The sequence below is a fragment of the Schistocerca cancellata genome, chromosome 2 (genome assembly GCF_023864275.1).
Source record: "Schistocerca cancellata isolate TAMUIC-IGC-003103 chromosome 2, iqSchCanc2.1, whole genome shotgun sequence".
Lineage (NCBI taxonomy): Eukaryota > Metazoa > Arthropoda > Insecta > Orthoptera > Acrididae > Schistocerca > Schistocerca cancellata.
Genome location: NC_064627.1, coordinates 10,213,019 through 10,228,666, shown reverse-complemented (window position 1 = coordinate 10,228,666; position 15,648 = coordinate 10,213,019). Strand labels below are relative to the sequence as shown.

Here is a 15,648-nt window from a genome sequence, read left to right as displayed (position 1 = left end):
TAAGGTGGACTATGCTCCAGACTGAACGCTGAAAGGCATAATCAGTCTTAAATGATGATGATGAAGGTGTGTTACTGCTCGTACTTCTTGAGCTTCCATCACGTCCAATCTTTCTCTTTAACTGTGTGAATAAGTATATGTGGCACAAAAGAAGTCCGATTGCACTGGGGGGGGGGGGGGGGGGGAGGTTGGCGGCGGTATGAATGGAACAACAAGATTTCCGATGTGAAGAAACAGCACACCAACTACTGTTCTTCACATCGGCGTTCTCCAGAAACAGTTGTTGATGAACAAACATCCATACGATAAGACTGGCCTTCACGGTGGGTGGAGACGTGTGGGGGGAAATACAGACGTAATCGGCGATCGCGGCTGCCAACAGAAACTGCAACTGCTGGCGCTGGCAGAAATGAAAAACCGCGGAAGTCGACACGAAGTCTTCCGAACAAATCCGATATGTGACGAAGAAACTGAACGACGGACCCATAGGACTCCTTTTACTGTGCCACTTACATGCAGTCACCATTGTTAGCAAAGTGGTTTTCAACTAAGTGTGAACGTGCATCGTTTTCCTTTCCTTTTACTTCTTGCTGTACGGGGGATGCTGAAGGAGCGGCCACATGTCCTCTAACAGGCAGAGCGCGCGATGCCACACGGCCAGCGTCCACACTGACCCTTCGCCTATGCGACGCGAACGCGCAGATGTCTCGACAGTAGGGACCGTGGGTGAAGCACGTAACACCTGGGGTGTACCATGCGACGCACCAGACTCCCCACTGCCGCTACACTCCGAGGCAGCAGCCTGAAGACGGCTGACCGCGGCCATCAACACGCTCAGCTGTTCGTACACAGCAGTCACACATCCTATCCATCCTAAGAAATCAGTTTACTGTATAGAGTTGATCAACTTTTAACTGCTAATTCACTTAAGGCGGCTGATAGTTGACTAAACTGTGGTTGCTAGACACTTCTTGTTGAAAACTATGAAAATAAGCACTACCTGTCTCTGGACTGTATTCAAAACAGACACTAGCACTACTGGCACTATGGCTGACTAAAGGGACTCTCTCTGTATTCAAAACAAACACGAAATCTATGGAACACTATTACTAGTACTCGAAAATAATGCTTCCTAAAAGCAAAAACACACGGAAGAAGAAGTGACAAGTAAGAAAAATACAGTTAATACTTAAATTAACGTAGCTCGCTGCACAGCAGATGTGGAGCAGATGGCAGTTACGACGACACTGACACTTTTGGCACTATGGCTGACTAAGGGACTCAGGCTTCTTCATAATTCACTGTGGTCACTAACATTGCTTTCGTAGTTTCTACAACAAGCTGTTTTTTGTCGCTGCTCCACACATTACTTATTTGGGAAAATAGCTTTCAGTACCAGCATACTGATACAGCTAAACTGAACATTTAATTTGGGATAAATCATTTCATAATTGTTAAATCCGAAACAAATAAGTCCTGAATTACTTCTGAAAAAATCGGGACAAACTTAAAAAAATAGTGACTGTCACGAAAAAAAGCAGGGGGCGGATGGTCACCTTAAGTGTGCGCGCCATTTGAAGCACAATGGATGTCTATGCGACATTCCAGTTCCACGTCCGACCTTCCGTGTCGTCCGCGCCAACACGTGCTTCTGCCGCTCACAGTTTCTGCAGGTCCCACAGAGAAAGAAGGAAAGAAAGAAAGAAAGGCCTCCGCAGGAGCTGGGTTTCAGATCTGGCCACACACTGTGCCAAGTGCTGGTGGGTGACCAGTCAATAACTAACACACGAAAACAAGGAAAAAAAACACCTTTAGGTGTGTGTGAACATTATGCCGCAAACCGCGCCTTCTTACCTATTCCCATTTCGGAAATATACGTGGTCGAAGCTGTAAAGATCATTTTGCAATGTCGTGTATGTGTATAGGAGAGCATCTAAGCATGCTTGACTCTGGGTTTTTAATTCAATGAAACAAAGAAACCAATTCGCGCCGTTTTAATGACTTTTAACTAATATTTATTACAATCTATTTATTTCCAAGCAATCGAATTTTCCCACACACAAAACTCGTCCGGGTTTGCCCGGGATAGTAGTATAAAAATCAGTCGAGTACGCCTATGGACGTCCTCAAAACTAGGACAAATCCGGGAAAACGCAATCCTGCAAAAATCTAACTTTCTCCTACGCTACTTAACCGAAATATATTTGTGCTTCCAGTAACACTGAGCGAGTACGGTCGTAGCTCATTTCAACATTGGTGCAGTGTATTTCAGCTGATCAGTTATAAGGTACTATTTTTAAAACGTGTCTGCTTGCTGTGTGCCAGACTTGGAAAGGCCAGAGCCGTCTCGACTTGATTCCCCGTCCTTTCGAATCGCTCTTGCCAGCCAACCCAGGAGTGGTTTTTCACAGGTTTCTCGACACTCGCCACGGCGAGTGCTTAGCTGGTTAACCAATTTCAACCTCATTTACACGATCAAAACGATTACAACACGAAACACATATATACATATTAACACTATTATGCTGACACATTTCAACTCACATACGACTTCCTTTTGAGGTAACCTTGGGTTGCATCATCAAGATTATTGTGTTTCGACTGTTGTAAGAAACTGCAAGGTTCGAAATTTATAAATGTATTTTGTTCGTTTGTACCGCTTAAATGGAAACAAGTAATAGGGTGTTCCAGAACTTATGGTCAATATTCAGGGATGCGACAGGAATGATCATTTGAAACAAAAAAGTCAAGTAAATATGGGCACTAAAGCGCATGTCTTAAGAGCTATAAGGAATTCTTGATCTTCGATACTGTGAAACAAATCTCTTCTACTGCAAGCTCTTTGTTTTCCATATTTTGGGAAGTAGTAGTATAGACCAAAACAAGGAAAAAATCTTCAGTAAACGTGTGCTCTAAAATGCATACCTTAAAAGTTATGAGTACTTGTTCATGTTCGCTACTTTGAAAGACATCTCTTCTAATGAACTAGTGTTCATAACTTTTAAGGAACGCATTTTAGAGCACACGTTTACTGAAGATTTTTTCCTTGTTTTGGTCTATACTACTACTTCCCAAAATATGGAAAACAAAGAGCTTGCAGTAGAAGAGATTTGTTTCACAGTATCGAGGACCAAGAATCGCTCATAGCTCTTAAGACATGCGCTTTAGTGCCCATGTTTATTTGACTTTTTTGTTTTGAATGATCATTCCTGTCTTATCCCTGAATATGGACCATAAGTTCTGGAACACCCTTTGCATATCAGAGTGATAATACACTCCTGGAAATTGAAATAAGAACACCGTGAATTCATTGTCCCAGGAAGGGGAAACTTTATGACGGTCATGTGAAACCCAGCTCGCGCTATTCGTCCACGAGACTCAGAGGGCCATAGACACGGGTTCACAGGTAGATGCCGTGTTTCTTGACTTCCGCAAGGCGTTCGATACAGTTCCCCACAGTCGTTTATTGAACAAAGTAAGAGCATATGGACTATCAGACCAATTGTGTGATTGGATTGAGGAGTTCCTAGATAACAGGACGCAGCATGTTATTCTCAATGGAGAGAAGTCTTCCGAAGTAAGAGTAATTTCAGGTGTGCCGCAGGCGAGTGTCATAGGACCGTTGCTATTCACAATATACATAAATGACCTGGTGGATGACGTCGGAAGTTCACTGAGGCTTTTTGCAGATGATGCTGTGGTGTATCGAGAGGTTGTAACAATGGAAAATTGTACTGAAATGCAGGAGGATCTGCAGCGAATTGACGCATGGTGCAGGGAATGGCAACTGAATCTCAATGTAGACAAGTGTAATGTGCTGCGAATACACAGAAAGATAGATCCTTTATCATTTAGCTACAAAATAGCAGGTCAGCAACTGGAAGCAGTTAATACCATAAATTATCTGGGAGTACGCATTAGGAGTGATTTAAAATGGAATGATCATATAATGTTGATTGTCGGTAAAGCAGATGCCAGACTGAGATTCATTGGAAGAATCCTAAGGAAATGCAATCCGAAAACAAAGGAAGTAGGTTACAGTACGCTTGTTCGCCCACTGCTTGAATACTGCTCAGCAGTGTGGGATCCGTACCAGATAGGGTTGATACAAGACATAGAGAAGATCCAACGGAGAGCAGCGCGCTTCGTTACAGGATCATTTAGTAATCGCGAAAGCGTTACGGAGATGATAGATAAACTCCAGTGGAAGACTCTGCAGGGGAGACGCTCAGTAGCTCGGTACGGGCTTTTGTCAAAGTTTCGAGAACATACCTTCACCGAAGAGTCAAGCAGTATATTGCTCCCTCCTACGTATATCTCGCGAAGAGACCATGAGGATAAAATCAGAGAGATTAGAGCCCACACAGAGGCATACCGACAATCCTTCTTTCCACGAACAATACGAGACTGGAATAGAAGGGAGAACCGATAGAGGTACTGAAGGTACCCTCCGCCACACACCGTCAGGTGGCTTGCGGAGTATGGATGTAGATGTAGATGTAGATTCCTGGGGTCAGATACATCACATGATCACACTGACAGAACCACAGGCACATAGACACAGGCAACAGAGCATGCACCATGTCGGCACTAGTACAGTGTATATCCACCTTTCGCAGCAATGCAGGCTGCTATTCTCCCATGGAGACGATCGTAGAGATGCTAGATGTAGTCCTGTGGAACGGCTTGCCATGCCATTTCCACCTGGCGCCTCAGTTGGACCAGCGTTCGTGCTGGACGTGCAGACCGCGTGACACGACGCTTCATCCAGTACCAAACATGCTCAATGGGGGACAGATCCGGAGATCGTGCTGGCCAGGGTAGTTGACTTACACCTTCTAGAGCACGTTGGGTGGCACGGGATACATGCGGACGTGCATTGTCCTGTTGGAACAGCAAATTCCCTTGCCGGTCTAGGAATAGTAGAACGATGGGTTCGATGACGGTTTGGATGTACCGTGCTCTATTCAGTGTCCCCTCGACGATCACCAGTGGTGTACGGCCAGTGTAGGAGATCGCTCCCCACACCATGATGCCGGGTGTTGGCCCTGTGTGCCTCGGTCGTATGCAGTCCTGATTGTGGCGCTCACCTGCACGGCGCCAAACACGCATACGACCATCATTGGCACCAAGGCAGAAGCGACTCTCATCGCTGAAGACGACACGTCTCCATTCGTCCCTCCATTCACGCCTGTCGCGACACCACTGTAGGCGGGCTGTACGATGTTGGGGCGTGAGCGGAAGACGGCCTAACGGTGTGCGGGACCGTAGCCCAGCTTCATGGAGACGGTTGCGAATGGTCCTCGCCGATACCCCAGGAGCAACAGTGTCCCTAATTTGCTGGGAAGTGGCGGTGCGGTCCCCTACGGCACTGCGTAGGATCCTACGGTCTTGGCGTGAATCCGTGCGTCGCTGCGGTCCGGTCCCAGGTCGACGGGCACGTGCACCTTCCGCCGACCACTGGCGACAACATCGATGTACTGTGGAGACCTCACGCCCCACGTGTTGAGCAATTCGGCGGTACGTCCACCCGGCCTCCCGCATGCCCACTATACGCCCTCGCTCAAAGTCCGTCAACTGCACATACGGTTCACGTCCACGCTGTCGCGGCATGCTACCAGTGTTAAAGACTGCGATGGAGCTCCGTATGCCACGGTAAACTGGCTGACACTGACGGCGGCGGTGCACAAATGCTGCGCAGCTAGCGCCATTCGATGGCCAACACCGCGGTTCCTGGTGTGTCCGCTGTGCCGTGCGTGTGATCATTGCTTGTACAGCCCTCTCGCAGTGTCCGGAGCAAGTATGGTGGGTCTGACACACCGGTGTCAATGTGTTCTTTTTTTCCATTTCCAGGAGTGTATATGAAAGGGAGATATCGTATGACTGAGTAAGACGTGATCCTCAAGAAAAATTCAGTGCGATGTACATCTGCAAGTATGATTCATGTTAAGGAAGTATATTAAGCAAAGAAATTCACAGGAAATTAACGTTGCGGTTAAAATGGAAGCAAGACTAAAGAAAAATCATTACACGTTCATATAATTTGTCGACCTGGAAAAAGCGTTCGACAATGTAAAATGGCGCAAGATGTTCGAAATTCTGAGAAAAGTAGGGGTAACGTATAGGGAGAGACAGGTCATATACAACATGTATAACAGCGAAGAGGGAATAATAAGAGTGGAAGACCAAGAATGAAGAGCTCGTATTAAAAAGGATGTCAGACCCTACTGTTCAATCTGTACATCGAGGTAGCAGTGATGGAAATGAAAGAAAGGTTCAGGAGTGCAATTAAAATTCAAGGTGAAAGGATATCAATAATACGATTCGCTGATGACATTGCTATTCTGAGTGAAAGTGAAGAAGAATTACATGATCTGCTGAACGGAATGAACAGTCTAATGAGTACAGAGTATGGACTGATTGATTGAGTGTAAATCGAAGAAAGACGAAGGTAATGACAAGAAGTAGAAATGAGAACAGCGAGAAATTGATGGCCACGAAGTAGATTAAGGAATTCTGCTAACCAGGCAGTAAAATAACCAATGAAGGATGGAGCAAGGAGGACATCAAAAGCAGATTAAGTATGGCAGAAAAGGCATTCCTGGCGAAGAGAAATTTACTAGTATCAAATATCGGCCTTAATTTGAGGAAGAAATTTCTGAAAATGTAGATCTGGAGTACAGCAGTGTATGGTAGTGAAACATAGACTGTGGGAAAACAGGAACAGAAGAGAATCGAAGTATTTTATATGTGGTGCTACAGACGAATGTTGAAAATTAGGTAGACTGATAGGGTAAGGAATAATGAAGTTCTGCGCAGAATCGGAGAGGAATATGTGGAAAACACTGATAAGGAGAAGGAACAGGATGATAGGACATCTGTTAAGACATGAGGGAATGACTTCCATGGTACTAGAGGGATCAGTAGGGGGTAAAAACCGTAGAGGAGGACAGAGATTGGAATACGTCAAGCAGATAACTGAGGAAGTGGGTTGCAAGTGTTACTCTGAGATGCAGAGGTTGGCATAGGAGAGGAGTTCGTGGGGCGCCGCTTCAAACCAGTCAGAAGACTGTGCCTATGTGCCACGTTTAGCGAACTTGGAAAAGGAGCAAGCGTCAGGCCTCTGCTAATGATGCATCGGCATCAAAATGCACAAATTGTGATGTCTTGTGCGATCCACATACATAGTAAATTATAGCTGCGAAAATAAAAGAATAAAAAAAACTCAGGTGATTCATTTCTGCTGGTAATCTCCGCCTGCGTAAATTCGAATTCTGATACTGTTTCCTATAGTAAACCTGTGACGGTGTGGAGTATATTTGCAGAGTCGCACTGTTTTGTTTAGTGAGCTTATGGCGCTGCAGTTACGAAACTGACCCACACAAAAGGAGGACTACTTGTGACGATACCGGATTCACTGACAACATTGCTCACATTATATCGGTTCTGGTACTCAAACACAAATGTATTGTTTGAAGTTAAATTTAGAAAGCAGTTTTTATTGCCGAGCGTCCCAGTCGGTGTGCACGGTCTTCACGAGGTGAAAAGCAAACAAACACTGTGCCATGTTTTAAGACTTCTGCCTTTTGGTTTGTACTGTAATGACGACAACGTAACGTCTTCGATGCAGTAAGGGTAATAGTGACAGATTCGAAGGTGGTCGGAAACTGTGCACTGCTAAATACGACAGTACAGAATACAGGATACACGACATTATGCAGTGAGAAAAGTCGTGGGATAGCGACATGCACATACACACATTGCAACAGTGTCGCATACACGAGGTGTAAAAAGGCGCAGCTGTCATTTGTACTCAGGTGATTCGTGTGGAAAGGTCTCCGACGTGACTGTGGTCGCACGCCCGGAGTTAACGGACTTGGAACGTGGAATGGTAGCTGCAGCTTATCGCACGAGACTTTCCATTTCGAAAATGAGTGCTAACACACAAGTAATACTGCGCGAAATAACAGCAGAAACCAATGTGGGACGTACTGCGGACGTATCTTTAGGACAGTGCGGCGAAATTTGGCGCTAATGGGCTGTGGCAGCAGACGATCGACGCGAGAGGCTTCGCTAAAAGCCCGACATAGCCTGCAGCGCCTCTCGTGGGCTCGTGACCGTGTCGGTTGGATCCTGGACAACTGGAAGATCGTGGCCTCGTCCGATGAGTCCCTACTTCAGTCCGTACGGGCTGGCGGTAGGGTTAGAGTGTGGCGCAGATTCCACGAAAGCTACGAACCCAAGTTGTCGACAACGCATAGCGCGAGCTCAATAACGATATGCCCTGTATGTACACTGAATGGGCTGGCTTCTTTGCTGCAGCTGACCAGATCACTAACTGTAAATGGCTAAGTTCGGCTACTTGGAGACTATTTGCAGCCAAACGATAATGGAATTTTTATGGATGGCAGTGTTTCATGTCAGAAAAATTGTCGACAGTTCGAGCGAATGATTTGGCGGCCCACATCGCCCGGCACCGGACACAATCGAAAGGTCAATTGGTGCACAAAATCCGCTTAGGCAATTATGGACGGCTGCAGAGGTAGCAGGGCCGAGTGTCTGCCGACTTGCCGAGTCCGTGGCGAAACGAGTTGCTGTTCTACGAAGAGGAGGAGGAGCAGGATGTCAGTGTTTAACGTCCCGTCGACAACGAGGTCATTAGACACGGAGCTCGGATTCGGGAAGGATGCTGAAGGAAAGCGGTCGTGCGCTTTCGAAGGAACCGTCCCGGAATTTGCCTTAAGCCATTTGGAGAAATCACGGAAAACCTAAATCAGGATGATCGGACGCAGGTTTGAACCGTCGTCGTCCCGAATGTGAGTCCCGTGTGGTAACCTTTGCGCTACCCCGCTCGGCCGGGCAAAACGACGTCCGACACAGTATGACTCTAGTGTGGTATACAGGATCAGAACATTCTAGGGCAGGGGCGGGCAAACGTTGCACGCGGCTCGTGAGCGCACAGCGCTGCACGTGTGCTGCTCGCGTGCAATCGTCGAATGGGGCAGTGGCGACAGCCGGCCTGTTGCGGTAGTGTAGTACCAGGCTAAGCTGCGGACGTTGATGCGAAGCGACCACTACGTAGTGAACGTTGTATTTGAAGTACCCGAAAATGCAGAGTGAATCAAGGAAACGGAGAAGTGGAGATTTGCTATCTTTTAAAAAGAAATGGGAGAATAAATTTTTCTTTGTACAAAAACGTGAAAATTCGAAATCTTTAATATGTGGCAGTATTCTCGCTGGTCAATGGAAGTTTAGTATTGAACGCCATTATAATAAATTTCACAGGGACGAGTACATTTTATTGTCGGATTCTGAGCGGATGGGGAAATTGACTGAACTTAAGAAGAGCGATCTGACGATACTAGATGAATCTGACGTAAGTTGCTGTTGTCACGAGAGATCTGCGACTTTCTTTCGTCGTGTCTCTCATCCAACATTTTACGGAGCACTGTTTTCAATTTTTCAGGACGACAACAATGGTAGCCTAGAGGTACGTGCAAGTTATAAGATTGCGCTTAATATAACGAGAGCTGAAAAACCGTTAGCTGAAGGTGAGTTTATAAAGGAGTGCATCAATGACGCTGCTGATTTACTTTGCCCACTGAACGCAAATCAGTTTCGAGCCATCACTCTTTATCGGCGGACTGTAAGTCGTCGTATAAGTGCCATGGCAGGTGACGTTTACCGTCAATTAAGGAGTGCAGTGCAGGAGTTTATTGCATTTTCTATCGCACTTGACGAGTCCACATATATTTCGGACACCGCGCAATTAGTGATTTATGTCCGCGGCGTGGACACTGCTCTGCACATAACAGAGGATTTTTTAGATATGGTATCTTTAAAAAGCACGACCACCGGCGCGGACATCCCAAAATCCGTTGAAGAAGCTGTCGATTCAGCTGGCTTAAACTGGGAACGTTTGTTGTCAGTGACAACAGACGGAGCACCTGCAATGAAAGGGGAACAAATGGGATTTGTTGGATTACTCAGAAAAAAAGCTACAGCGTACAGAAGAATAATTGTACAGCATCCACTGTATTTTGCACCAAGAAGTACTCTGTGCAAAATCAGCAAAATTGGGGGACGTCATGCAACTGGTTATTCCGGCAGTTAATTATTTGAGATGCCACGGGCTTACACATAGACAGTTTCACACATACTTAGCTGAAATTGGGGAAGAGTACGGTGACATACCTTACCACAGTGAAGTCCGCTGGCTTAGCCTCGGTAATGTACTCAAAAGATGTTTTGAGCTGAGAATACCAATAAATCAGTTCTTAAAGGACAAAGGAAGGTACGACCCCAAGTTAGAAGATCCAGAGTGGGTTGCCGCCCTTGCATTTTTAGTGGACATTACCGGACACATGAATGCACTGAACACAAGTTTACAAGGAGAAAATCAGCTAATTTGTGAAATGGCTGAAAAGGTGCAAGCTTTCACCAGCAAGCTTGAGCTGTGGGGAAGACAGCTCTCGTCAGGGAACACAGTCCATTTCCCTACTCTGTCTACTGTGCGAGAACAGAATTGCAAAGAATATGTTTCCGTACTTAGTGCAATAAAAGATGAATTTCTCAAGCGATTAGGGGATATATCATATTTATCCCAAGCGTTTGAATGGTTCTCGAGACCATTTGCTGTTTCTGTAGATGATATTCATCCCAATTTGCAAATGAAATTAACAGATCTACAGTGTAATTCACGTCTGAGAGACAAGTTCCTTTTGGCAAGACGTGTAATAGGCTTTTTTCACGACTTTTCACAGCAAGAGTTTCCTTGTCTCCATCGTGAAGCCGCGAAGATAATGTCAGTGTTTGGCTCGACATACGTTTCTGAGATATTTTTTCTGTTATGAAAATTAATAAGTCTCGATTAAGAGTAAACATCAGTGATGAAAATTAACGTAACTGTTTGCGTTTGTCTGTATGTAGAAATTTTGTTCCAAGCATTAAACGTACTGCAAACTCCACCTGTGATAATTAAATAAAACGTTTCGTAGGTAAAAGGCACTCTTTCAAGCCATGATTTCTTTCAAGCACTCCTACTAACCTTATTCCTTCATTCAGTAAAGCAAGCTAGGAAACAAACCGCATTACAGAGGAAGGAGTGGAGAGACCGTATGGTGGGGAGGGGAGAGAAGTGGGTGGCTAGCTTGCCCCTGTGTGCACGCAGAACACCTGTTAACTGCACGCGTGCAAGTGCACCGCACACGTGCAGGATTCCTGCCCGCCCCTGTTCTAGGGTATAGGATATACGACATTATAGAATACAGGATGGAGCCAGACGTCGCCAACACCCGCTCACCTCTGTGGTTCGAATCTTGGCGGAGGAAGGAAGTTTCTGCAGCAGTACTTGGCGTGAAAATGCGGGAGACACTTTTTGACGTCCCTGATGAGCAGTTCAGCGAGACTATGATGAGGTGCCTCCACGAATGTATTACAGTTCCTTGCGGAGTTGACAGTTTCGCTTTGAGAACGCTGAGTGGTCGAGGTTCCTGGATAGCGCTGGAAAGTCTCCTCAGGGACACCACTTCAGCAGACCCAGACACAACCGAGAATCTATGGGGAACACCCGCTACATCATCTCAGACATGATTTCCCTGCGCAGTTGGTACTTCCGAAAAGAATGACAGCATTATGCTAAAGTCATGTTATGTCTTAAGAGATGAAACACTGAAAAGCGACGGCACAGAGTCAGCGTTAGATAAATGCATTACCGCTTAATATGTGGAGACTTATTCCATGACTCTGGGCCCTTAACATTTCGGAATATTTATGTACAAAGAGTCTTCAAAGTAAGTCCAACTGCAACTGTAAAGAAAATAAAGACTACGGTACCTTTGTGCTCGGCTGCTTTCTTATTTCCGCACAAGTTGGCAAACATCCCGGATGGCGCCTTCACAGCTCGATGGAATTATTCCTTACCTGGAACAACGAAAACAACGCGTTAGGTGCAAAACATCTTTATTACAAGATGTCTAAAGAAAGATATGTGAATGTTATCGTAGAAGAAACAGAGGTACGAATGATATGTCTTTATTCGCCTTTAAAGCAGCCTGCCTGCATTATTTGGCAACTAAACACCTTTGGCCCATCATCAAGAATTCACTTTCCGCCCCCACACTGCTTGTGTTAGTTACAAACGTATATTATGCTGCCAAAATTATGCCGGTATTAGCTCCGGCATGCGTGACTTACGACAGCATCCAGAACACCAGACTAAAAGTAATATCAGAGGGGTAATTAAGTAAAAAAGGAAATCGGTTTCCGAAAGGAAGATCGACAACAGATGTAGTATTTATGGTGAAACATCATCCAAGAACATGCAGATCTTAATCGAGAGACGTACTTGACATTCTTTTTATCTCGAAAAAGCCTTCGATAAGTTACAGGGAAAAAATGTGTAGCATAATGAAGTAAATAGTGCGCCTACTCCGTGTGGGTGTCGCAGGGGTAGGACAAGACGAGTCCAGTAGACATGGACATAGTTGGAGCACTTGTTCATCTTCGGTACTGTGAAATATATCCCTCATACCGCAAGCTTTTTGCTTTCCATACTTGGATAGAAAAGTCCAGAAGTAATGGGATCTGAAGCAGTAATTCATATTCACTTCTACTGAACAAGTGCTTAGAGCTCGTAAGGTACTCGTTTTATAGCGGAAGTTTATTGACAACTTCAGCTTTACTTAGTCCGTACTATCTCCTCACAAAATATGGAAAGCAAACATTTTGCAGGAGGAGAGATTTGTTTCAGAGTGTAGTAGATGAACGAGTGCTCACAGTTTTGGCGGTATAAATTTCAGAGCCCATGTCTGCTGGACTTTTGTGCCTCCTGTCACATTCCTAAACACTGACCATTCCTCTTGGTTCATCCTGTATGAATACCGCAGTTCTAAAAAACGGCGTCTGGAAAGTGCAGTACGACAAACAAACCTTTAACAGCCGCCATTACGTACTACATTACTACTGGCCGTGCTCATGTGTGGTTCGCAGTAAAAAAAAATTACATTTTCAGCGAAAGTGCAGCAGAAGTACGGAGCAATAAGAGTAGAAAATCTTCGTTTTTGTCTCATCCTCATAGCGTTTACAACTCTGTGAGCAAAAAAATGATAAGAGGTCGAAAGAAATTAACAGCTGCTACTTAAAACTCGAGCATTCTATATAAAGAGTGGAGTTTACAGGTATTGGTTTCTGAGAGCAAGAGGTAGACACACTTAATGCGGTTGGAACACATTTCTGAAAAAAAAAGCAATGTAGTGCTAAAACGTGAATATGTTAGACTCTCCAAGAAATAAAGGACATGAAACGCCCGTTTAATGGACAGAAACATTTGACGTTAAGTGGAGAGTCTGTATAAATAACTTTAAACTGAGTATTCCCTGAAATTGCTGCTACAGAACGTAAACTGGCATTACGCCGGACGTTGGCAGCTGCTGCCTGTGTACACAGATAAGTAACTCCCTTACCACTTCTACCAGTATGAGGTACGAGTAGAGCAGCGAACGGCAGGCCTCCAAAGACGAGCACGAGGACCGGCGCCGGTCGTCTTCCACGTGCGGTACGCGGAGTTAACGTGGCAGCACTTCTCTCTAATCTGTTCCGTAATACAATAAATAAACGCCGTCTATTTGATCCTTCACTTCGGAGACTTCTAGAAAGTGTTTAAAAAACTACTCAAGGAGTATCTTAGTTTTCAAACAGAAAATTCAAAACATTAGAAAAACTACTCGAGGCGTATCTTAGTTTTAAAGAGAAAGTTGAAAGCATTATTCGACAAAGAAAACTACGAATTGTTAAAATATTTCAAGAAATTATTGAAGCCCCCTCAGTTTGGAAAGTTTCCACAATCTAAGCCACCAGAAAAGAAGAAGCTAACAGAAATTATTCGAGGGACGAAAAACAAGAAAGCAGCAAATGAAGATGGAATTCTCGTAAGGTTGTGGTAACCGGCTGGTGGGAACCTACTGCAGGCGTCAAAACGAATAATGCACAATATGTGGATAAGACAAGAAATTCCAGAGGACTGGAAGTGCTCGTTAATTCATTATTTACACAAAAAGGTGCACAGGTGGGAGAAGGACTCGCCCTCCGGGCGTTTCGTACAGACTGAACTACGTAGCGGACAGTTGGACCTTCTAGAGAACCGAGGATCCCGACGATTTTTCCCTGTTATCGACATCGACGCTGACGAGAATTCCAAACTTACGGAGAATTTTGAGCTTTACGTTTAAATTTGTTATGTCATTTCGAATATACTACTGTAAGTTTTCATTTATTTTATTAATTTTGGAGTTGTGTTAACACGCTTTGCTAATTGGCAACTGCAGGCCCATTAACTGCGTCCGCTCTCGTCCCTTTTGCGATTGCTGATAAGATTTGACGGATGTCTCCAGAGAAGTAAACGGGGCCACTGTTGTTACGCAAATGTGGAATTGTTCTGTGTAACACTCGAGTGGATACTTTATGAGATGCTGGACGCTCATTGCAAGCAACTCGAGTGCAGTCGTGCATCAGTTAGGAGTATCACTTGGCTCTGAGATACTGCAGATGGTGTTGAAGTCGCGAGTGCAAGCAGACCGCCTGCAGGAAAGGGGGGGAGCTCTGCGCGGCGCGGCGTACGCCCGTCGTCGCCATTCGGGACAGGGACCGTTTTCACCGCGGCAGATGACTGCACTTCACCGGTGATCGACCAATTAGCAGCAAACATTTATAAATTATACACACAAAGCTTCCTCGTCTATCACTCTGCCTCTGACTGAAAGCCAGATCAAATTCCATACAGCAGCTTTTGAGATTTTTGAAAGATTACGAATGGAATGTGAGTTTGTAATCGCAAAAAATACTTTTTACGTGATATAATTAGAAATGAACAATTTTTGAATTTCTTTCCTTTACTTACACTGTGAAACCTTGCTTCTTGTCAAATTTCAAAATTCTACGTCAAGCGAAGTACCGTATAGGTTTTGATGAGTGACTTTGCGAACATCAAAAACTGGCAGTATCTTTTTATTGCATTGACTTTGGACCTTACATTTCTTACAGCGGCCGGCCGTTGTGACCGAGCGGTTCTAGGCACTACAGTCCGGAACCACGCTGCTGCTACGGTCGCAGGTTCGAATCCTGCCTCGGGCATGGATGTGTGTAATGTCCCTAGATTAGTTAGGTTTAAGTAGTTCTAAGTTCTAGGGGACTGATGACCTCAGAAGTTAAGTCCCATAGTGCTCAGAGCCATTTTTCTTACAGCGCCAAGGGACCGTGGATCCCACTATGTGACGTAAATTTCACCTCATATTTCTAACCGTTACTGAGAAAAACGGTCTTAACGGTCGGAGAGACAAAGAGACAGACGGACAACAAGGTGACGCTACAAATGTTCCATTCTCACCGACTGAGGTAAGGAATCTTAAAACGGAGAGATATCATTGTTACTATTTACATGCGAGATGGTCCAGAGAAGCAGGTAGGCGACACGATCGGGCAGCATCGAGACGGACTTTGGAAGGGAAGACCACGTGTGGAGCAGATCTCGAGTGTTAGACGGAACAGCAGCATCAGTGCCCTGTATCACTGCGCTTGTCTGATTCATGTTTTGGTGTCGATGATCAAACGAGAAATGTAAATCCACCAACACACAATCTAAACCCAAATTTT

At 45.1% G+C, this 15,648-nt stretch overlaps 1 protein-coding gene across 1 annotated transcript in view; it reads right to left on the bottom strand.

Moving 5' to 3' along the window:
* Window positions 1-15,648, bottom strand: part of LOC126161301 (caskin-2) — a 1,090,260-nt gene that overhangs the window by 550,365 nt on the left and 524,247 nt on the right. The window contains exon 2 of the mRNA XM_049917047.1: window positions 11,836-11,922. Coding sequence (XP_049773004.1) covers window positions 11,836-11,881 — 46 coding nt within the window. The 5' untranslated portion in view covers window positions 11,882-11,922. The remainder of the gene's footprint in view (window positions 1-11,835; window positions 11,923-15,648) is intronic.